The 24115-nt window shown below is 45.6% G+C and overlaps 2 protein-coding genes across 5 annotated transcripts; one reads left to right on the top strand and one right to left on the bottom strand.

The window, feature by feature from the left end:
* The first annotated feature begins 285 nt into the window (after positions 1-285).
* rabep2 (rabaptin, RAB GTPase binding effector protein 2) lies at positions 286-12301 on the top strand. Of its 3 annotated transcripts, XM_056406505.1 has the most exons (13): positions 286-578; positions 1841-1996; positions 2520-2602; positions 2698-3081; positions 3219-3314; positions 3392-3490; positions 4001-4114; positions 4405-4483; positions 4609-4620; positions 4756-4910; positions 5358-5474; positions 5598-5698; positions 12268-12301. In XM_056406505.1, the coding sequence occupies exons 1-13, from the start codon at positions 554-556 to the stop codon at positions 12269-12271; spliced, it is 1425 nt and encodes a 474-aa protein (XP_056262480.1). In that variant the 5' UTR covers positions 286-553; the 3' UTR covers positions 12272-12301. The 3 variants fall into 3 exon arrangements, with proteins under 3 accessions (XP_056262480.1, XP_056262479.1, XP_056262481.1); XM_056406504.1 differs by lacking the exon at positions 12268-12301 and having other exon boundaries at positions 5598-7468; XM_056406506.1 differs by lacking the exons at positions 286-578; positions 12268-12301 and having other exon boundaries at positions 1904-1996; positions 2703-3081; positions 5598-7468.
* On the bottom strand, positions 6905-23603 carry atp2a1 (ATPase sarcoplasmic/endoplasmic reticulum Ca2+ transporting 1). Of its 2 annotated transcripts, XM_056406502.1 has the most exons (25): positions 23494-23603; positions 23253-23389; positions 22231-22248; positions 21601-21683; positions 18873-18977; positions 17849-17987; positions 16719-16799; positions 16544-16629; positions 15774-15929; positions 15497-15638; positions 14216-14382; positions 14032-14120; positions 13489-13591; positions 13256-13387; positions 12660-12785; positions 12261-12479; positions 11969-12080; positions 11656-11879; positions 11340-11560; positions 11054-11256; positions 10645-10730; positions 10377-10510; positions 9472-9589; positions 8969-9086; positions 6905-7197 (listed from the first exon to the last, which is right to left on the bottom strand). In XM_056406502.1, exons 2-25 carry the CDS (start codon positions 23368-23370, stop codon positions 7187-7189), a joined length of 2991 nt encoding a protein of 996 aa, XP_056262477.1. In that variant the 5' UTR covers positions 23371-23389; positions 23494-23603; the 3' UTR covers positions 6905-7186. The 2 variants fall into 2 exon arrangements, with proteins under 2 accessions (XP_056262477.1, XP_056262478.1); XM_056406503.1 differs by lacking the exons at positions 21601-21683; positions 22231-22248; positions 23253-23389; positions 23494-23603 and adding an exon at positions 20127-20210.
* Positions 23604-24115: the final 512 nt, after the last annotated feature.

The following is a 24115-nucleotide window of genomic DNA, read 5'->3' as shown; positions in this document are numbered from 1 at the left end:
CTTGATCTAACTCGTATCATTAGGACAATTGTAAACATTTAGTTTATGAAACACCAACTTGTTCTTCCATCAAATGGGAAATTATTATATATATGTTTAAAAAATACGCCTTTTTTTCAAACATTGAAGTATCTCAATGCCCAATCTGCAAAGGAAACAAAGTAATAATGACGTCCTTAGTAAATAAATGATGCTGCAGTCGTATAATCTTTAAGTATGCGGCTGAGTGACCTCCAGTGGTCACCACTCGTGATGTCCGGGTGTGGCAGCGACAAGAAGAAAACACGTTCACACTTCTCTTGGTGTTCAAACACAATAATAAATACAAACAGTGACATTACAAGTCAAAGCAAATGGGGAGAGAGCTTTGCGAACAGGAAGGAGGTTGACGTGATTTCCGCAGGCTCAGACCGGGGAAAGTTGTTTCCTGAAGTTGACGTTTCCACCCCAGAGTCCTGCTGCCCGGGCAAAATGACTGCGACACGTTTCTCGGACTCTTGAGAGACGTCGTTGGTGTTTTTATTTATTTATTTTTTATTTTTTCTCCGAGAACATGAGCTCCAAGACTGAAGACGCAGGTAGCTAATACTACATAAATAATTAGCAACGTTCAACTTGAGCCGGCTTTATTTCTCATGTGACGGCTTGTGAGAGGATTAAATCCTGACACTTTCAAAAAGAAAAGCGTCAACGTGAACTTGTTGCTTTGTGAGTGAAACACTCTGGTCAGTTAAACGGCTCACGGCCCGTTCGCATCGCTGACCGCCATAGGAATGAACGGGTGCTGCTAGCCGCGAGCTAACTGACGTTCAACCGGTGGTTTGGTGTTACGATTTAACAGGCGACCCTGTTAACTGGCGACTTACAGCCGAAGGCGGCCGTTGTTGTCGTAGTTACGCCAGCTGTTGGATAAAAAGACGATAATACGTAGCATGCCGCATTGTTTATTTTGTATATGTCATCTATATATACGTTTTATATGAGAGGGGTTGACAGTGGTATTCACGAGGACAGCTACGTGTTCTCATCCTATTTTCTATAGCTGTCGTAACTACGACGACAACGGACGCGTTCGGCTGAAAGTCACCAGTTAACACGGTCGCTTGTTAAACCGTAACACCGGACCTTGTCTAAACCACCCGAACGCAATGCGAGCTCTCGGTGACACGTCTTCAATTAGTTATTATTGCAGCTACGTGACGACTGTAACAACTTGACACTAAAACAAGGTGGATCTGCTTGTCACGCTAAGCGTTTACCTTCAAACTGGAACTACAGGTGTTGCTGTGAAGTTGTCCAACATCAGAAGACAGACATTCTCAGCTGTGCTCACCAACAATACGTCAGAGAAATATAACACATTGTGTACATGTGTGCAGGAGTCTTTACAGCCGTAAATCAATTGATAAGTTCATTTTATGTGGCACCTGTAGTCATATAAGGTAATCATGATGTAATGTAAATAATAGACCCCGAAGTTGTGTTTTTAGATCAGAGATCCAGGACCCTGACAGCTGAAAATAGGTTATTGAATCACCTTGATACTAACTAGTGTTAAGAGAATAACTGAGTGTCAGAGACCCAAGCTGTGAAACTGGATGTAATACACAACATGTTTAGCTCTATAACTGTTTATTATTGATATATATCATCTCTTTGAACTGAGCCCAGATCTGGGTATGAACAATATTACAGACTGTTATTTCTTTTTCTGTGAATGACTAAAGATTCCCATATGAGTCCACATTTTGAAGATGCAAACATCTTCAAAGATGCAAAGAAGATGCAAACATCTTATAAACGACGGAATGAAGCTTAAATACGTCTCTGTCATTTTCAGAGGCGAGCCTGCAGGCCCAGCTAGCCGAGTTCCGAGCTCAGGCCGAACACTGGCAGGGCGTGGCGACGATCTGCGAGCTGAGCAAACAGGAGGAACTGGCAGAGCTTCAAAAACAATGTGATCAAGAGATCCAGTCCCTGCAGGAGGCTCTCAGAGGTCAGTGTGTGCGTTTATGTGTGTGATAAGCACGGTGAGATTGTGAAGGACCTTGTGTGCACATTTATCTGATTTCATATTCTTAAGTATTTTTTTCCTTTCATTTTTTCTTTCCCCGTTCGTGTAATTTTGAAACGAGACCAAATGGACACACACGTAATATTTTCCTGTTTACTTTAAATCAATAGCATAAGTTAAACATTTTATTCAAAGCTCAGAATGAAAGATCAAACTAAAACATTAGCGTATAGTTCAGGTACAAAACAAGGAATCGGGAGAGGACAGGGAAACGGTTGCATGTCGGTGAAGTTATACTTCTTTTTAAAACAATGTGTTTATCGTTATAAATTGAAAGTCTTGCTAATATAATACAATCTCAAATGCGGCTACCCGTTTACTTTTTTGAAGTATTGTGAGTTTATGAAAATATATCTTATTTGATCTCAACCATTGAGACAAACCGGATGCTGTTCATCTGACTGGAGAATGTAATCATTATTTCATGATCCTGTTGTCTCCACAGAGACGGCAGCGCAGTATGAGGCTCGGATATCCGTCCTCCAGTCTCAGGCTGGGGAGTGGAGGAGAGCCGGGGGACAGAACGTGGTCAGTGTTTGACTTTGTGTCTTTTTTTCTCTCAAATTGTTCATAAATGTCCTGGTCGTAATCCCAGGCGTTATTTATTTTTCTCTACCTGTTAGATCAGTGGAAGGAGAGGCAGGACAGCTGCAGAAGTCTCCAGTAATGACGCCCCCACGTCGACCAGCACCAGCAGCCTGGCGGAGGCCGAGGCCATGTTGTCGACGGACAGGAGGCACAACCAATCAGCTGAGCCCGAGGCGGCGGTGGTGGAGGGCGAAGGGACTCCTCCCGCATCGGAGGCGTATTTTTCACTGCGGAACTGCGACTCGGCCTCGTTGTCGTCCTTCTCGTTAGACACGCCCTCTCTGCCCAGAAAACTCCACGCTCAGGAGGACACCGACTCTCTGGTCTCCACGGGAACTTTGGTGCCCGAAGCCATCTACCTGCCGCCGGCCGGACACCGGCTGGTCACGCACGGCGACTGGGATACACTCAGTGATCGGGTACAGTTTCTAAAGTCGGGTTTTACACTTTTACGACGGAAGAACATTCACGCAAAGTTCTCAGTCCGACCAAAAGCTTCCCCGAAAACAAATGACGTGGCGGTGTAATTAGGATGTGATATTTTTTTCCCGTGCAGGTGTCAGAGCTGCGAGGGCAGGTGTGTCGGCTGCAGGTTGAGAAGGAGGAGCTGGAGAGGGAGCTGGACACACAGACCAACCACACACACAAACAGGTGAGCAGCACGCCTCTGAGTCTGCAGCAGTGAGAGTCAGTGCAGACTGACACGCATGTGTGTGTGTGTGTGTCCAGGTGTCAATGCTGCAGTGTCAGGTCCACACTTCAGAGGTCCTCCTCCAGGATTTGCAGAAATCTTTCAGCCAATCACAGAATGCCGTCCAGAGTCGGCTGGTGAGTGACTTGAGGTCGAGTGTTTGTGATTTATCTCCAAGGAATACTTTCCTCACTGTAAGGTTGCCAGCTCACAATATAATGATTCTACATTTTAGTCATGGGTGTTACAGATTAAACTAACAGTGTTTGATTTGTGACCTTTTGAGGTATTTGCCATTGGAAAGGCCAGCTGTTAACCTCCTCTTCCAGGTTTTTTGCTCTGCTAAGCTAACTGGCATATTTAGTGTGCAGACATAAGATTCATCTCAAATGTAAAATTGTTTGTGGTTGGTTGTATTTCAACCATCTTGATTACAATGAGAACGATGATGAAAACATAAATGAAGTTGCGGCTCTTAAAGTGAGTTTTTTCCATAAATGCGTATCCCAAGTGCTTCATGACTCACTCGTCCATCACGCGGCGATTAAGCCAACAGTAGCCACTTGATCAGTACGTTACGTATTACATAAAGTACGGTGACCTCATTCAGCAGACGTAGGTGTTCACATCTATATGTGTGTGTCCAGGCAGAGTTATCCTTTTCCCAGAGGAAGGTGTGCAGTGAGCTGTCCCGACTGAAAGGAGAGGAGGTTGAGGATGAGGGACCTGACTCCAGCTCATCATTCCCAGCAACACTGCAGGTAAAATAACTGCTCTAGGTTTTCGTTTGCAGCATATCTGCTTGACTAGCTGTTTTTCTTCATTTCAGATAGTTGTTGAGATGACTGTAAATTATTGAAACAACTTCATTAATTGGAGGTTCATTAATTGTCAATGTCCTGGCTCTGCAAGGATATATATATTTTTGTATCTGTTGTTAGTTTTACATTTTTATTTGGTGTCTTTTTAATTTGAGGTTCTTGAACAACTTGTCTAGCAGGTGGTTTCTGTTTATGTGTCTGCTGCGTGGCTGACTGACTCTGACCACCAGGGGGCGCACTGCGAGGAGCGTCTTCGCATCGAGATCGTCAACCTGAGGGAGCAGCTGGCCGCCCGGACAGAGGAGGACGGTCTGTGGAGGATATCATTATTTAGGGCAGGTTTGCCTTACTGACGGTCTTGACACAGTTTTAATTTCTCTCTCTCTCTCTCTCTTCCCCTCCTGCCTGCTCCAACTTGCAACTACTGTCATTAGAAGTTTTAGAAGGTGAGTCTGCAGTTTTATTATTACTCTGATAAGCCAATTAAGATTGGTGTAGCGTTACATTTCATTCAGATTTATTTCACTTCATAAGAGGCCACTTGTAATGAGCATGTTTTCTGTCGCTCCTTGCCCGTGCAGTGCAGCTGTCCAGTCTGAAGACGGAGACGGAGAGGATCCAGAGTCAGAAGGACCAGTTGCAGGCTGAACTGCTGGCCTGCCGCACTGAGCTGGACGCCCTGCGGTTGGCGCTGTCTCATGTGCAGCGCACCAACAAGACCCTCAGTGCTGACAAAGTAAATGCAACCTGCTTCTTTTAACTCCACGCTGCCTGTGTGCCTCAGCGAGGTCTGTTGTGCTGATTATTTATACAAATTAAGCGTTAGTAATCGTATGAACAAACAAAAAAAGGACGATCTTAAAACAACTTCCTGATTGATGGAGTCCTTGAACGGAAAAAATTGTATTTTCATCCTCTGAGGAATCCTGATTAATTAAGTGATTAATCATGATTATTGGTCTGTTTCAGGAAATTAAGAAATAAATGCACATGTCGTGTGAGCCTGCTTTACAATATGAACATAATGAGAAGCGAGTGTGACATGTGGTGGGCCATGAATCCATAATACTGGATTACTCTTACATTGCGAGTCCAACAAATCGTGACGTGCGTTCTTTCGTCGACACTACGGCTAGTTGCCAAAGACATACATTGTCTTAACGATTTTCTCCGCGGCTGTCAGGCATCCATGCATCAACAGTGTCTGGAGCTGCGGAGCCAACTGATCAGCCTGCGCTCGCAGGTGGACACCAGCCAGACGGTCCAGATGGACTTCGTCCAGCTGTCCCAGTCGCTGCAGGTAGGAGGCAACACGTTGGAGAAGTTAGCTTGAGAGGAGGAGGAGTGGTGGTGGTAAACAAATGGTCAAATCGTCAAATCAATTCCATATATACACATCAATGTTCCCCGTCTGCCCCTTCAGATGAAGCTGGAGGTAATTCGGCAGGCTGAGAGCATCGAACAAGTCAGGGAAATCCTGGAGGACGGAGTCAGTGAAGCTGGTTCCCTGCCTGCAGACGCTTCGTGAGTTTTATATATATATATATATATATATATACTGGAACCAAAGAGCACGGACCACAATTCACTTCTCCAATAAGGACCGACCGACCACATGAAATACTGTGGTGACCACTGCGACCACCAGCTGGTGCTGCTAGCACCTCTAACATGGGATGCTCCTAAAGAGACATTGTTTTGGGGATCGAGGTGACGGTTACCATGTCGATGACTGAAACTGTTGCTTTACCCCCAAAACTTAAATGCTTTTGGGTAAAAAAAGAAGAAAAGTGTTCACATTACCTTTTTTCTAAAATCCAGTAACACTTTTATTCCTCTCCTAACACTCGTAAATGTAATCTGTTAAACTGACATGAAACGCTCCGCAGTCTGTATTTCACTGTCACTAATTGAAATGCAAACATTTCTTTGTAAAGCAGCGGATCACAGTGCAATAATGAATAACTGCGGCACAAAGTAGAAACTCAGACGGGGTTGTGATCGTATGCATAATTGTCGTCTTTTTGTTTTAACTCGGCATCGTTCACTGATCTTGTTCGCGTAGCTTTTAAACTCCAAGTTAGTTCACGGTTGTGTATTTGAACAGACGTGAACTCTATGAAGAAATGTGAATGTGTCCCATCCCGTCACTTTGTTCTATGTTCATACATTTTAGAAAGGAAATATAGGCCGTCACAATCTTTTCTTCAACCTTTGAGTTCATATTCAAACACTATGAGAAGGTTTCTCAACCAGAGACGCCTGCTATTCAGAAAGGGTCAAAGGAAATGAAAAAGACTGATGTGCATATTATATTTCTCTATGCGATATACTTTAATATACTGTGTGATTTGATCATTTCCATCCAACCTCAGTTGGAAATACACGATCTTGAAAATACAAAGTACAGCTGCTGCACGAAACCTTTGTTACCTGGAGAGAGATGATAGTTTAGTCTTAAGGTATTAATACGGGATTATACATCAACGTGTGACTTTATTGTGATAACATCTGCCGCTGTCTCACCTGTGCAGCAACTCTCATAAACCAAACAGCATTCGTAAATGTGTTATTTTAATGTTGATGCAACACTTACTAACCCTTAATAATAATAATAATTATTATTCCTGTTGTGCTCCATTGAATGACATAACCGTAATCAGAAATAGACATTCAACATCTATTAATACCATTGTTTACATATAAAAAACTTTTGAAAACGACATCCAAGACTTTCTTGAATACATATCTTTATTCTTTAAGAATAGAATCAACACAATATTTTGAATAACTCACCTACATATTAACTTCAGTACATACACAGCAAAAAATATTTTGCAGCTTTCTTTTGGTGTTTTTTCAGATGGCTTATTTTGTTTTCTTTTGTTTTCACGCCGCCAAATGTTTTGATCACGGCAAGCGGCTGCTGGCTCCTCCAGCGGCAGCGCTCTGCCTTTTCCTCTCCATCCTCTGCTCTCTCTCTCTCTCTCTGCTTCTGTCGCTCTTTGCCTCTTAGACTTTCCCTGCAGAGCAAAACAAGCGGGTCAGCTGAGCGGTACGGCAGCGTGCCGAGGTTTATGTTGTGTCGGAAAATGCTTTGAGAGAAGAGTCCGTGTGTGTGGCAGCTGTCTCTCATTTGGCCTCGGCTGCTGGTGATTGGCAATCAGTCAGCAGCCGAGGCCGCCCTCATAAAAGCTCCCAGTTGAGAGTGGAGCAGGGCAGAGTGAGCAGGGGCGCAGGTTTGCGGTCTGCTGAGTATTGTGTAGATACAAATAAACATGGTATCCAACGAAACCTCTGTGTGCCTGGCTGATCCTTGGAGCTTTTGGGAGAAACCCACGGGTAGCGGCGTGAGACCTGCTACAGTGTGTTTTGGGAAAAACACTAATTGGATTTGTTGCCTCTCGTTAGTCGGATGATGAGCTAAACTCTTCCTCCATCCCAGCTAGCTTAGCATAACCAAACAGCTAGCGTGTCTCCTCCAAACATCACTAATTAACACACTTTATTTTCTTGGTTTAATAAATGTAAAAGAAAAAGAATTTGCTTTTTTAACGAGATTTTTTGTGGCTGGGATCAGTATCTTCCGGGAGTCTGCTGGTTGCCTGGCAACTGCTCAAAGACGAGAAATAGTCAGATACGTTTGACATTTTTAAACTGTTTGCAGCCTGGATGGATTTTCTATACAAGACAACACATTTGCATATTCCCCAAAATCAAGTCTTGATGGATACATTTTCTCGGTATTGAACCGACCACCAGTTTCACAAAGTGGGGAAGAATTATTCAAATTAGAATAATAACTACAAGTTAAACTCATTTAAAAAAAATAAAGATTTGAGGAAAAGGTTTTTTCTGAGCAAAGTCAAATTAAGAGAAGGCTGCTTTTCCAAAACCACCACAGCAAATGAGCTGTTATGGTCTGTCGGGGAAATAATCCAGCAACGTTTTTCTTGCATGTATTGGATTGACATTAAATGCGTAGTTAAAGCGTGCTAATGTTGCTTTGTCTACTTCTAGAGCATCTACAATCTACTGGAAGCAATAAACTGAAGTAACCTCTTCAAACTTTAAACATTAAACACCCACTATGCACAATGCTGGGACCAATTATTCGATTTCTAGTGACAATTCCAAAGCGGTAAAGCCAGACGAACTGATCCCAGCTACACTCAAAGATTTGCAAGACGGAGACAAAGTCAACAACAGATCTGTGCACGATGCCGAGTGCTTGAGCCTTCAGGGGACCTTTAGTTACGGGGTGTGGAGGGGGGGGCAGGTTTAGACTGCCGGAGAGGGAATGAGGAAGAAGAGCGTCCAAGGAGAGGAAAGTTAGAAGCATCCCATTACAGTCAACAGAGATTAAAGGAGGTCATTAGTGGGAGATCATTAAAATTGTGCGAGGAAGAAGAAAAGAGGTTGAAATGACTCATTTAATCAGGAGGTAAATTATTCCATTCATCAATATGTTCCTTAAAAATCAATTCAGTGGAGACATTCGTAGCACGGGTTCAGGTTAAAATGTTAAAGTATGAGGATGAAGTCATGTAACGTTTCATTAAAAAAACATGTATATTTTAAAAGGTCTGGCATCTTGTAAATATTCTGTTTGAATATCACCTCAGCTAATCGTGTCAAGCGTCAGTCGTGTTGCACTCGGGGTCATAAACTTGAAATCATGTGGCGACATCTGCGTTTTATGTACACGATGCGTATCTGACACCGAGCGGCTTCCTCACTAGAAACACCACGCCGATGCAGAAGGAAGGAACCATGTTGTATCTCACAGCTTACCCTCCAGATATGTGCGGGCCACAAACTTGAGAACCTCGTCAATGAGGATGACCGGGAAGGAGAGCTTCAGCACCATCAGCCACTGCTCCACGTTCAAGTGAGTGAGCTTGAAGATCATCTGTGGGCGAGAGCAACGTCGCTGTAAAGCTGCACAACCAGATGTGCAATAATACTAACGTCAGTGCTTATGACTATGTCGCGTTATTCCCTCTGAAGAATGCGTTTTCATTTCCGTGAATTTGTATCTTCCCACTATTGGTTAAGCTGCAAATTCACTTCAGAGAAAAAACTAATCAAACCATTTTCGGAGCTCACAAAGCTGAGCAGCTGGTTCGCTTGTGTGCCTCCTCAAAACCCCCGATAGTAATTTGGGCAGCTGAGCGGTTCCTCATCTGTTAAGTATTCAAGCAATGGCAACGTGGAGGGTGTGTGTGTGTGTGTGTGTGTGAGAGAGAGAGAGAGAGGGGTCGAGGGATGTTCGTGGTGCAGGAGGTCAGACTCACGGGCAGGGGGTCGACGTAGATGATCATGAAGTGAAGGGACATGGAGAGGGTCATGGCGCCCACCAGCCAGCCGTTGCTCCAGGGGGGCATGCGCACCAGGGACTGGTTCTCAGACAAGCTGGGGGGTGGAGGAGGAGGAGGAGGAGGAGGAAGGTGGGGTTGGATGGGGGAGGCGGAGGTGAACGTTAATGCAGACTGAAAGTATTTGTGTGCTCAGGTGAATGTAAGAAGACAAATGTCGACAAAAGGACCTGAAGAGTGAGCATGTGACACTTTTATATGTTGCATCTTGAAGGAGGAGGAGATCGACATGTTGTGTATTGTCTCTTCTTCATAATCATAATAACATCATAGAAATAGAGATATCATACGACTTCACATCTCTGCATGATGGGAGTGTCTGTTGCATTAGTGAGAATAAGTGCTCACCATGGAAAAAGTGACAGACATGGGTGTAATGTTGATATATGTTCTATAATATGCATTATTACTTCTGCCGACATCGCTTTTTACTGTTGTTGTTATTGTAGTTCGATTAGGAGCGAATTTTTACTTACAAAAATAAAATACTGTTATGTAAAAGCACCAATACAGAAGTTTACAAATGTAGCATTTTAACCCCCCTTATAAAGACAAGTACAGGAGTATTATCAGATAATCGTACTTAAAATATCAAAAATAAAAGTACTTTTTCCGCCAAGAAAAGTGTGCTACTGACTTGTAAGCGGAATAGAAGTACAAAGTGTCATCAAATGGAAATACCCAAGTACTTTAAGTGCGTACTTTGGCTCAGCGCTCGAGTGAATGTACTCTACTCGACGCCGCTGGTCAGAATGCCGTCTATTGTTCACTGAGGGCGTCGCGGTGCGTGCGGAGCAGGAAGTGAGTTCCTCGTGTCGTCGGACCTGTTCAGAGCGTTGCACATCTCGATGGTGACCAGCACAGACAGAGCCATGGTCATTGGGGGCGCGGCCTCAAACACCTCGCAGTGGATCCCAGAGAACTCCTCGTTGCCCTCGCTGCACTGCATGAAGTGCGACTGAGGGGGGAGACGGAGACATACGCTCTTACTCTGAAACTCGTTCACACAGACTGTGTCTGGATGGCGTGCGCTGTGTCATCGGCCACCATTTGTAGGAAGAGTACACAAATATTAGAGCGTTGAATACTAACCAGCTGGTAGAAGGAAATCATTGGGCCTTCATCACAGTACAGGAACCACCAGACGGCTGCTGCAACAGTTGCAGCACCAACATAACCTGGAGGAGATATTATTAAAGTATTTCAATATCTAACTATTCATCCGACAGTTAACATCCACAGTCTTCACTGAACGTGTGGCCGCCAGAGAGTTTTTGATGGAGTCGTTGAAGAAATCAATCTTAACTTTGTTCACGGTGCCCGGAAGGCGGATGTGTCACCATGGCAACGACATCATTGAGAAAGAACATTCCTCTGTGAGTCTTATTTTGAATGACAGCGCGGTCAAAAAATGGTCTGAGGCCGTTTCAGACGAAATAAAGGAAATTGCCACGACACACAAACGCCACCAGGTGAAAAGAGGAACGTGATGCGTTTTCACCTCCGATGGCCATGTATCTGAAGAAGAGCCAGCCTGAGATGAGGGGCTCTTTGGGGGAGCGGGGGGCTTTGCCCATGATGTCCAGGTCAGGAGGGTTGAAGCCCAGCGCGGTGGCGGGCAGACCGTCCGTCACGAGGTTGACCCACAGCAGCTGGACGGGGATCAGAGCCTCGGGCAGACCCAGGGCCGCCGTCAGGAAGATGCTGCGCGTCGGGGAGAGGAAGCCGATTAGTATCAGTTCTGACTCTCTTGTAAAAGGTATGATTCCACCTCATGACGCACTCACCAGACGACCTCGCCGACGTTGGAGGAGATGAGGTAGCGGATGAACTGCTTCATGTTGTTGTAAATGGCTCTGCCCTCCTCCACGGCGGACACAATGGAGGCGAAGTTGTCGTCGGCCAGGATCATCTCAGAGGCGGACTTGGCAACGGCGGTGCCAGAGCCCATGGCGATGCCAATCTCCGCCTTCTTCAAGGCGGGGGCGTCGTTCACTCCATCGCCGGTCTAGGTGAAGGGCAGAGAGAGATGAGAGGCGGTGAAGATGACGGTTTCATTCCATTTCCAGCGAGATGGAACGACAGCGTGTCTTTCCGGCTCACCATGGCGGTGATCTCATCGAAGCCCTGCAGGAACTCCACGATCTTCGACTTGTGGGACGGTTCCACTCTGGCGAAGCAGCCGGCCTTTCGAACGGCGATCTTCTGGTCGCACAGGTCGAGGTCATCGAACTCCCGGCCGGTGAAGGCCTTGCCGGTGACATCCTCTTCCTCAGTGAAGATGCCGATACGACGGCAGATGGCCACAGCTGTGCCTTTGTTGTCACCTGGGAGGACGGAAATGTAGATTTTGACGTATCTGTGACAGTTTTTTTGGGTTTGAGATTCAAATACTGCGCGTGTTGCGCCTACTGACCGGTGATCATGATGACCCGGATGCCAGCGGCCCTGCACAGCTGAATGGAGCCCATGACTTCCTTACGGGGAGGGTCCAGCATGCCGACACAGCCCACAAAGGTCAATTCAGTCTGGAGAGAAAAAGGACAACAACATATTTAGTGTCCTTTAGAGATACTTTCAAGCAGGAGAATAAACAACAACATTCCAGCAGTTGTTTTCCTGTTATCCACGGTCACAGGTGAGTCACGGTCTTCTTGTACAATCCGACGAGTCTTTCATTTCCGCCTTGACGTTTCTTCATCCTCTACCTCATAGTTGACGAACTTGGTGGAGTCCACCAGGTTCATGTCCTCCTTCCTCATCGGCGTGTCGGAGGTGGCCAGTGCCAGACAGCGGAGGGTGTCGCGCCCGGTGCCCCACTCCTTGATGACCGACAGGATGTTGTCTTTGACCGGGCCGGTCAGAGGAACGCGGCTGGTGCCAACGCGAATGTACGAGCACCGGTCGATGACACCTTCTGGAGCGCCCTGTGGACAGAGTGAACGCAACAACAGCATCCATCAACGTCGGGTATTTGACTGTATGATTCGATTCATTGAAGTTCATTTTGGTAATTTCTTGGCTGTTTCATCGTGAAATTAAAACGCCCCCAAAAGCGCCGCTGTGACCTTCAGGACCTCGGTGTGGACTTTGTGTCACACGCTCACTTTGACAAACATCTTGTTTCCTACAGGAGTTTTGCCCGACTTGGCAGGAGAGCAGTAAACCGACATGGACTTTCTGTCTCTGGAGAACTCCAGGGTGAACTCCTTCTTCATCAGCTGCTTGATCACCTGTGAGGAAATGAGGAAGAAGAAGGTCAACTAGGGGGAAATGATCTCAAATCAAGGTTGAGTCTTGCCCATCGATTAGGTCACTGTTTGTATTTGTATTTTTTCCACTAATTAAACATTAAACACATTTTTTTGTTACCACTTCAGGGCTGTGGACATTCACATATTATTATTACCTTTAAGTTGATGTTGCAAACTTGTGATAATCCTTCAATGCGTTACACTAAAATGGGGGCGACTGGGTCAGTGCTTAGCAGATCCGTCTATGAAACAGGGGGTTGGTGGTTCAATCCCCACACGAGTCAATGTGTCCTTGAGCAAGACACTAAACCCTGAATTTCTCCCTGTAGCTGTGTCTACGGTGTATGAATGTAACATGTAAAGTGTCTTTGAGTATCTTTAAAAGCGCTATATGGATTATTATTCTTATAACATGCTACGTGCTTCATGGAATACTTCCGTATACTCACAGAGCAGCACGCGTTTGCCCGCTCCACCTTGGACAGGCCACGCACTTCAGTGTTGAACACGTTCATCTTCTCCACCAAGCAGGACAGCGCTGTTTCTGTGGCCTCGCCCACTTTCTCATAAATGCCCTTGGACTGCACCGCGGAGCAAAAAGACAGAACAAAGGTACATTTAAAGATGCCCGCGGATCACAACTGACCGTTGAGCGTCATGAACACACGTTGTGCTCTCAGACCTCGTTGTAGTCCAGAGAAGAGTCGTTGCACAGAGCGCAGATGGTGGCCAGCTCGACCAGTCCGTCGTACTGGCCGCACTTCACCGACATGCCATTCCTTGTACTGGGAAGAAAAAAGAATGAAATGAAATATTCAGTTCAAAAAAAGAACAAGTTTTAACAATGTGTTATAGTGTTGGTGTGTGCATGGTCCTTCACCAGAGAATGCTGGTCATTTTTGAACGATCAATATTACACCCCCTGCCGCTCGGGTTAATTTGACCCCATTCAATGTTTAATGATTGTTCTTTCGTAGTCAACAAACAAACAAAGTGCCTCACACTTAAACTTGGAAAACAATATTAATTCTAATAATTTTCTGGAGGTTTTAATAATTGAACTAAAGGGTAAAAAATGTAAAAAATAAATATAATAATAGGAGGGGGAAGGGTGAAATCGGTCGGGTCAACCCAAAGAAGGGGGGGAGGGGATATTTAATCGGGTCAAAATGACCCGAAGGCAACACAAGGGTTAAGATGAACTTTGAACTCTTGTGACACTTACATTTCTCCCTCGGGGGTGTACTTAGAGCCTGAGATGTCAAACTGACCGAGGGAAACATTGTCAGCCTCGACTTTGTCAATGACGAACATCTGCGTGGACACAAACGACCACGCGCATTACATCTGCTCTTGTTTCCCGTCACCTATCTGGATCGATGCTTTTGGTTCTGTGAGCGTGAACCTACCTTGGTGACACACATCTGGTTGGTGGTGAGGGTGCCGGTCTTGTCGGAGCAGATGACGGAGGTGCAGCCCAGGGTCTCCACAGAGGGCAGGCTCCTGACGATGGCGTTCTTCTTGGCCATGCGGCGTGTTCCCAGAGCCAGGCAGGTGGTGATGACAGCGGGCAGACCTGCGGTGGAGCGAGAGATCAGGCATGGAGGTGCTGAATGAAATAAACAGTCACTGGTGGAAGATGGACAACAACATGAAGAAGAACTAAATTAAAGAAAGAACAATTTGACATGTCTGCTCAAAGCCAGCTGCCACTATCGTTTGCTAACAACAGTTGTGGGGTCCCTAACCCCATCAGCTGGAGGACACCAGGCCTGGGGTATTCCTGTAGTGGGGGGGGGAGCCCTTCAGTCAGATCTGTGTTCAGACTCTTGGCAGAAATCGACTCTGACGACGGTGGGAAAAGATCTGGAGAGCGTCCAGTTTGGTGACATTATGGTGGCGTCTGTCTTTGCAGACGATGATGTCCTGTTGGCGTCGCGGGGGCGTGGTGTGTGATGAGCATGGCCACCGTTTGCAGCTGACCACCTCTAAATCATCGCTCCCGTTCAGGCGGCGAGAAGGTTTCTGATTCGAGTGTTGATGGCTCCTACGCACCGAGGGCAGACCAGTTAGACGTCAATACAGAGAGCCGAGTGACTATATATAAGCGCTTGATTTACTGACCGCACGTCTTCCAACTGGCATCTATTGTTGGAGTTGGGCTTCCTGTCTGTGACAAACAGAGTGACAAGAGCCAGATAAGCTGCACCGGTCACTAGCTGAAGATCCTCTGTGAGTTTATCGGGGGGAAAAAAGAGTTGGTGAGCAGAGATCCCTGTCCAGACCAGGACACATGTGGAAGGTTATGGTGAGGTTAAAAAGATGGCTGTCATCAAAACCACCAAAAACAATTGACGGTGGTTGTACTCGTCTGGATAGTTCACACCTTGAGCAAATCAACTCACACTCCAAGAGGCTCTGATTATAAAAACTCAAAATCAATGCAGCAGAGAGATGTTTTTTTTTTTATTCCACATGTTCTTCTTCCTACTCAAAACCTGGCACGTGTACAACATTACATGACTTTTTTAATACCTGTGAGCAAACTTTGATGAGCACAATCGATGGACCTCTTCCTCAACGTGCACTGTCGTAGCGATCCATCAGCCAGTGGTTTTCATTTGATTTTTAATGGACCGTCACATCAGGAGTGCGACGCCAGACGCGCCGTAGACCGTCTCAGAGTTTACCTTCGGGGATGGCAGCCACAGCCAGAGCCACAGCAATCTTGAAATAGTAGACGGCCCCGCGGATCCACGAGCCTCCGTGGACGGGATCGTTGAAGTGGCCAATGTTGATCATCCACACGGCCACACAGATGAGGGAGATGACCTGGAGGACGGGCAGTCAGGGGGAGGTGTGAGACACATTGACATCTCACTAATATTGGTCCTCTTTTTTTACAAAATGAATAAATAGTTAAGTGTCACCGTGGTGATCCTGTTTCAGCCAGTCGGCCTCACCCACCTTGGAGAGCTGCTCTCCGAACTCGTCGAGTTTCTTCTGCAGGGGGGTCCTCTCCTGCTCGGTGGCAGCCATCTGGTCACGGATCTTTCCGATCTCAGTGGAGACGGCCGTTGCTACGGCGATACCGGTGGCTTTTCCTGAAGCGATGTTGGTTCCCTGATCAGAGTTTGAGCAAAGACGGAGAGGAACCGTTCGAAAGTTAGCCGCTCGATCTGGATCGAACGGAAACATCTCAACTATTGGATGGATTGCGATGACATTTTGTGCAGAAATTCACGATCCCCAGAGGATGAATCCGACAGACGTTTGTGAACGCCTGACTTTTCATTGAGCGCCGCTATGATGGTTTACTTTTGTGTTCTTTAATTATATATCTTAACGGATATTGGGGAAATTGCCATGACATTTAGTTCGGATTGCTTTCACGTCCCCCTCAGGATGAACTGTAATAACTTTAGTGATCCTCTGACTTTTCCTCCAGCACCATCATCAGGTCAAAATTCGATTTCTCCAAAACTTTAGTGCTTTGTGTTTGGTCCAAATGAGCAAATGCTAGAAGGCTAACTAATACGTTTGTCTTCTAATATGTTTGTCAATTGGTTTTATTGTTACTGTATTGTATGTTGTTACTTTCCTAGTTTGTCTTTCTTTTGTCGGGCCTCACTGTTGAGCTTTCTGTTGGTATATTGCCTTGATTTGGCTTTTCTTCATCTCTCAAAGTACTTTGGAAACTTTGCAGGTTTTTAAAGATGTGATAAAAAAAGTCTCACAGAAAACAGCATGTTCTTCTTGTCCTGGTTGACGGCGCGGGGGTCTGGGACGGCGTCCGTGTGTTTGATCACGCTGACGGACTCGCCTACGGGAGACACACCGGTGTCAGGTGAGGGGCTCAGGTTCGGAAGAGGACATCAACACACCACGTCTGTCTGGCCCCCTGATACCGACCGGTGAGAATGGACTGGTCCACACGCAGGGTGGTGGATTTGATGGAGATGAGCCGGATGTCGGCTGGCACTTTGTCACCAACTAGTGTCCACACAAACAAAGACACACACACACAGAGACACACACGCACACAAAAAGTTCATCAGGCCATTTTGATTTGTCGAGCAGATTTTCTGGCCGCATGACGGCACAAACAGCTTCATGGCGATGTGACTGCAGCAGGACAAGGGGATGGGGGCTTGATTGACTGGTTTTTAGCACTGTGGGTGGATAGTGTTGTTGTTGAAAACTGATACCACAGTCCCAGACAGAGGGAGGGGGAGATCATGAAATGAAAAGAACAGGTGTACAGCAAACAGAGGGAGAGGGAGAGACAGAGGAGCGAGCCGGCCGGCGATATTAAGGGTATTTATACTCAAGCCTGTGTTTTTTTTCTTCCCGCGGCAAGTTCCTTCAGTTCCCCTCCACCCCTTTTTTCTCTGATTGCCTTAAAAGGGCCCATGTTCATTCCCAAGGACATCAAGAGACATGTGCTCACACACACACACACACACACGCGCACACACACATACACACACGCACACACACACGTGACTCTTTTGTAATATCCGAGCGAATGAGCCCAGAAGCTTGATTTCTTCGTTCTATGAAAACAGGAGTCAAATGAATTTAGAGTTTCTAGTTCTCGTCATCGAGCTCCAGCTCAGAGGCGATTATCATCTCTCTGAAGTGACGGTCAGCTCCTAGAACACTTGCTTTCTCCATCCAAGGTTCAGAAGTCCTGAATAAGCTGCAGAGATGAGTTTGGCTTCAGTATTAGTGTGTGCTACATCGTTAAAGTGGGCTCTGAATATTATTAAAGTTTATTCTTAGTGATTTGACTTTCACATACAAGCCAAAGTAAGCCTTTTTTTACGAGACTTTATCATCAAACTGCTGCTTCTTTTACTTCCTCATCTCCCGACTAAAAAAAGGCCATCACAAGTTATGTTCTTTGACCCTGAGGATTCACTGCTGCTGCACCGATTGTTTTTACACTTGACTGTTCCTGACGTGTTTTTAGTGGCCCAACAGACTTTGAGGTAAGGCGGTGGAAAGAGAGAGAGACCCTTCAGTGTGGTGAATTTTACCGGAAACTTCCACCACATCGCCAGGAACGATCTCCCTGGCCTTGATCATCTGCACGCTCTTCCTGTCCGACCGGTAAACCTTCCCCATCTCCGGCTCGTACTCCTTCAGAGCCTCGATGGCGCTCTCTGCATTGCGATTCTGTTGCAAACATACACACAGAGCAAAACATCAAACATTTGTATTGCTGTCAATTGTACGTTAAAAGTTGCAGATTGCGTGACGGATGGATGTCACAATGGCAATTATTCTTTCATTGCCAGGTGCAGTTAGACACCCATTCAGCAACAATTCAAATATATAAAGGAAATAGAACTAAAGTTAATCCGTCCTCAAAGAACAGGAGAACAGCAGCAGTACCAGAATTCATCATTTGGGTAATGCGATGCTGAATTATGGTAAAAGTTTGACATTGAACACATCTTGAGTGACCGTGGTGTGAGTCCGCTGAACGACAGGTTGATGAAGTCCACCACATGATGTCGGCTTTAGTCTGTGGCTTCCGCCTCAACGTGTAAATCCCCCGTCTCCCCCGTACCCACCATGTGGGAATCTTTGTGCATAGTTTCCAAATGACTGCCGCAGGATTCATATGAAACCCCCCTCCGACCCCACACACACACACACACACGCACACACACACACTCCCCCAGCCTGTGGTAACCCAATCGCCGCTCTGTATTTTTACTGTGGATTGTAACAAAGCAGACTGCAGTTTGAGCCTTCAAGGGTCCCAGTCCGCCTCCCCCCCCCTCGCCACCGCGTCGGCTTAACCTTTGGCCTTTTCACCTCCGGCTGACGTCATCTCTCTCATTCTGGACTCCCTCGAACTCCAGAGCTCCCGTGTGCTCGCTGTAAAGGACACGGGCTGCGACCTGAACCATCGCGTGGGATTTATTGTGTGTGACTGTTGCTAAGTATAAAAGTATATTTAGGTGTGTGTAAAAGACATGCAGGGGCAGGTATGTGTCCTTGTGATTGTTCCTCTCTCTCTCTCTTTCTCTCTCTGTGTGTGTGTTCACTGACCTGCCACACTCCAACGATAGCATTTGCAATGAGGATGAGGAGGATGACGAAGGGCTCTACGAAGGCAGTGACAGTCTCCTCACCATCCTCAAATAAAGCCAGCACCTGAAAGAGATGGAGAGGGAGAGCGTGTCAGAATGAACAAACCTTTTACTTTATGATGTTTAGGATTTCTGGGAAGTGAGGTGACATTTTAAATACCACTAAGTCTCGAGCGAACAATTATTTTTGTGACAAAATTCCCATCACAAGTTAGCTTGTTGTGTTTTGACCGACGGTCCAAAATCCAAAGATATCAATTAACAATCATATGAAAACACAAAAGCAGCACACACCTCACATTCAAGACATGGCAGCAACACTTTTAGCAAAATCACTAAAGACTGAAATGTCTTTTATTGTTGATCTACTGACAACACTTACTCACGCTGAAAGATTTAGTCTAACATGAAGTCACGTTTATCATAAGTCACGTTTATCATAATTCCCGTTTATCAAGAACAAAATGACAAACATTATCTGATTTCAGCTTCTAGGATCTTTCTTTCTTTTTTTGATCAGCACTGTTGTTCGAATAAAACTTTATTGACATAAAGTTGAGCTCTGGAAAGTACTGACAGGTGTTTTACAAACATCTGACATCAGTAATTTGGGAAGATTATTTAAAAAAGCCGAGTTGCAGCCCCACAGAGGTTGCAACTAGGGGCTTTTTCAAAATGTTATTTTATCACAGCGCCATTTTATTGTTGATGCTTTCTGCATCTCTTTATAAACACTTCTCAAAAAGCATTTTTTCGTATTTGTTATCTTTGGGTTTGTGGATCTTTGTAGTGAAAGATCACGCTGACTTCATCTTGAGTAATTGATATACTTCATAACTGTTTTCCTTGTTGTGCGCCCGTCGTCGCTCGGGGCAACGGTGTCATCGTTTACTGCCGGTCAGCGTTAAACAGAAGAAAGAACGGAGCATCTATTTATGACAGTTACGAACTATCGCTGGATCCTTGTTGTCTCTCATGTCACCCTGTGTGTGAAGTCTTTCCTCCACATGTGACTCTCCAGTCCCACTGTGGCCTCCCTGGTGGGACTCTGCTTCGGAAAGCCTCCTGGTTGACATTGACACGGATGAGTCTCAGGCCGGCGGAGCGAGGCCCGTCCTCCTCCACGAGCTACGCCGTCCGCCTTCCTGCTCCTCCTCCTCCTCACAATCTGCGATTTGCTTTCGCCTGCTCTTCATCTCACATCTTTTCTCACCCTTTTCCAAAAATAGTCGCCCGGGCTCTCTGCGGCCTGTCTTCGCCCGGCCTCCCTTCAAAGACACGATCGATCTCCGCGCTGAGGGTCGGAGGTTGTGAGCCGCATTCCTGGCGCGTATGAATAGGACGACCGTGTCTCTGCAGTTCAAACTTTTAGAAACCGTATACCACTCTGAATCTATTGCGCTCATTTGTCACACAAACAATGCCATTGTGCAACCCAATCCTCGAACCCCCACTCCCTGTCTCTCACTCTCTCCTGCTGCGGCAAGCCATCCCTCGTTCCCTCCATCCCTGACCTTTGTCTAAGGATACAGTTTCTCATCCTGGCTTGAGACTTTCTTAAAATAAAGCTCCTGCTATGCATATGTGCACACGCTCTCTCTATCTCTTTATCTTGCTCTCTCTATTTCACACACACACACACACACACACTCACACACACGCAGCCGTCAGGCCTTCTAAGGCCATAGTGACAGCTGTGCAGGGAGGCCGGAGGGCAGAGATCGAGGATTAAGACAATGTGTCCAGCCTCCTCTCCTCCACAAAACTGTTTTTGGAGAGAGCAACAGAGGAGAGAGAGAGAGAGGGTGAGAGAGAGTGAGAGAGAGAGAGAGATTCCTGGTGTAAATGTGAGTGAGGACATGGATCCAAATGTAATTTAATAACTCGGCGATGTACACGCTGTGTGTGTCGGCCAGAGTGTGTGTGCGAGTGTGTGTGTGTAACGACAAAACACACCAGAAAAGATGCAGCTCACGGTTCACAGGTCTCCCGTCACCGTTGGGTTCTTATCGAGCACTTCTGTCTTCTACTTTGTGAGACTTCACTTCTCTTTGTGAGACATGGTTGCTTTATTTAAAACAACTTTGAATGAGCAGCTAATATTTAATATTTCACTCTCTCTGTTCGGTAGTCCCTAAAATCAGACAGAAACATAATCATTTAATTGGGGGAGCTTGTTATGGGCGAGTGGGAGAGGCACGCAAGTGCTTTAATTGTTGATACACCGTCTGATTGGTCGGCTCCAACATGCTGCATGCATGAGTTTTATTAAGTGGTGTACATTTAGCTAAAATGTCAAATATGTTATATACAATTTATAAATTTAGGGTTTTCAGATTTCTACTAATGATCTTCTGTATGATAATATAGTCATCAATAATAATGAAATCCTATTTTGTGGCAAACTATTACAAACTGTTAAGCAACGGGTCTGAACTTTAACTTCATACTCTCTTTTCTTGGCTTTTCTTTTCATTCCTATGAGAGATGTTTGTTCCTTTGGTTTGGACTCGGAGTTATTGTTATATTATGGCTCTGGTGATTTAATATGGAGCACATATGTCCAAATTGCTTCTAAGCGTTAGATCCTTAAATACACAGTAACCCCTCAGCAGGCGTGTGTGACTACTGAACAATGGAAATACAAACACACGTATCTTGGAAAAGAGAAAAGTGAACAAACTCACAAAAGAGATGCAGGCGGCCAGCAGTAAGATTCTGACCAACAGGTCCTCAAACTGTTCCACCACCAGCTCCCAGATCGTCTTTCCTGTGAAACATGTTCATCAAATCACATCAAAGACAGCATTCAAGTGTGTGTGTGGCCAATTGTGTGTGTACCTAGATATTTACATGGTATAAAACAACGTCATCTCAATAATATACGTGTTTGTGCATGTAAAATGGTCACCATGAAAGGTTAAGCATGAGAAGCATTGATTGTAATGAAGCCAACGATAAATATATATTTATATATTTAATATCTGACACATAGATTATCTCCATGGTGTTCAAACTTGTGTGGATAACTTTACTTTCTATATTCTTTGGGACAAGTTAGTACAGTAAAACTATCGTGGCAGGTATGACGTGGCAGTTAAAAAAAGACGTGTTGTTGAAGACATACATCCAACATGTCCGACTTTGGCTTATTAGTACGTTGGGTCACAATAACCAGCGGCAGCAGGAGAAGCGAGTGTGTGACTTGTCGTGCCAGGAAGTGAGAGGAACAGGTGTGTCCGCATGGCACAGAGTTAAAAGGACAGTCAAACATAAGTAATTGAAAAGCAGGTGTTTGAGGCTTAAAGTGGACTCACCCTCCTCCGCTGGCAGCTCTGAGGGTGAAGAGAGACAAACAATATCAATAAAGAGCATAAATGCACTGCATCGTTTACATTTAAGAATCAAACCCACCTGACAGAAACTATTATCTATTGCACTATTGATAGGACTCTAAGTGGTTAATTAATGGGAGGAAGCAGCTGGTTCCTTGAACCTCTGCCAGTTCATAAAGTGTCTTTAATCACTGACCTTTACAGTTACCTTCATCACTTAGTTACTCTATCAACATACATTTATCTGCTGAGATGCCCCTCGAACCTTCACTGCAACCTGTTTAGCACGATTAAGTGCAAAGAAGAGGCGATAAAACGCTCTATGTTACTCTGGGTTTTATTTATTTTTTAACAAATAGGCATTTTAAAAAGCGAGTTTAAACTGCCTTTACAATGCTGGTGTTTTCTCAAACTCAAAGTCCTTCTGCACACTTTGTTTTAAAAAGGGCATTCAGCTGCATCTCACGGCCTTCGCTCAGCTCCATCCCACTGAGGGAGGCCGTTGGTAAATGAGTAGCGAGGTTGACCTTAAGTTGAAAGGGTCATTCGCTCATAAATAAAGAATCTTCAATCAAAAATAAAGCCGGTGGGAGCGATTGTCAGAAAGCTGAAACTCTGATGCACCTGCTCCACAAACATCCCCGCCTCCCACGCTGTTAGACCTTCATCAAGAATATCACACACAGTGCCAGATCCTCGTGATTTCTCATCGTTCTCATCCTTCTCTTTCTTCTCATCCTTCTCTTTCTTCTCTTTCTTCTCTTTCTTCTCCCCTTCACTGTGTTTGAGCCATTCTATCTCAGGAGATCAGTGTTTCTGCCTCTGCGGCTTTCACTCTCTCTTCCAAAAATTCACTCTCAAATCCAAAGATACATGTGTGCTCCTTCATCCTGAGATTCATTTATCACTCAATTCACTACTACTCTTTCTTTACACCTTCCAATGCTCCATGCATCCCTCCCTCCCTCCATCCACCCCTCCATCCATCCATCCATCTCCCTCACCGTTGAAGCCATATCTATCCAGGTTTTTCTTGAACTGCTCGGGCGAAAGGCCGATTTCTTCAGTGACGCCGAAGTGAGACAGAACGTCTTGCGACTCTTTCATGTGTGCGTTTTCCATCCTCGCTGAAACGGAGAGGCTTCGGGAACAAAAGGGATAGAAGACACAGAAACATTCACATCAAGTCTGAGGCCGGCCGGACACCGAGCAGTTAAAACAAGTGAAGCTCAAATGTTCACCCACCACTTTCTGGAAGTGTGGGATTGGGATCAAAAACTGGCAACCCCCCTGCTTTCACAGTGGCTCTCTCTCGACCCCCTCTCTCTCTCACTCACTCGCTCTCTCTCTCTGGGTTGTCGCTCTCCTCTCGGAGCCCTGGACTGACAAAAAGTGCAAACCGGCAAACTGTCCTGAAAAGTTTTATACAGATGAAAAAGTCCCCTCATTGGTGCTTGCTCACCATGCACTGGCCTCTCATTGGCTGAGGACGTCACAACTAGGTGGGCAGGGATGGCCCTGTGCTCTAGAGTATGCAAGGGGGGGGCAACAACTGCAGAGGGGTCTACTGCCCTGCATGCTGGAAATAAGATGTGCACTAGAGAACATGCTCAGGGGCAACAACGGCTTTCTGAATGAGAGGTAGGGGACACCGATGAGCCGGTAACTCAACACCTCTTTGTGGATGTTTGTGGACACAATCAAAAGAAATGTACTCGTTAGTTTACAAATGAAGGATTAAAAAAACACATTTGATTATCTTAAAGTATCCATGCATGGGCCTTAGGTTCATATTGAGCCCCTTTGGAGGGGCCTGAGCCCTCGGGTTACACCCTCTGGACTAAACTTCCAAACAGTTAAATACTCC

This window comes from Pseudoliparis swirei, chromosome 23, assembly GCF_029220125.1.
Source record: "Pseudoliparis swirei isolate HS2019 ecotype Mariana Trench chromosome 23, NWPU_hadal_v1, whole genome shotgun sequence".
Taxonomy (NCBI): domain Eukaryota; kingdom Metazoa; phylum Chordata; class Actinopteri; order Perciformes; family Liparidae; genus Pseudoliparis; species Pseudoliparis swirei.
The sequence above is the reverse complement of the archived record's forward strand: the minus strand, read 5'-3'. Positions and strand labels throughout refer to the sequence as shown.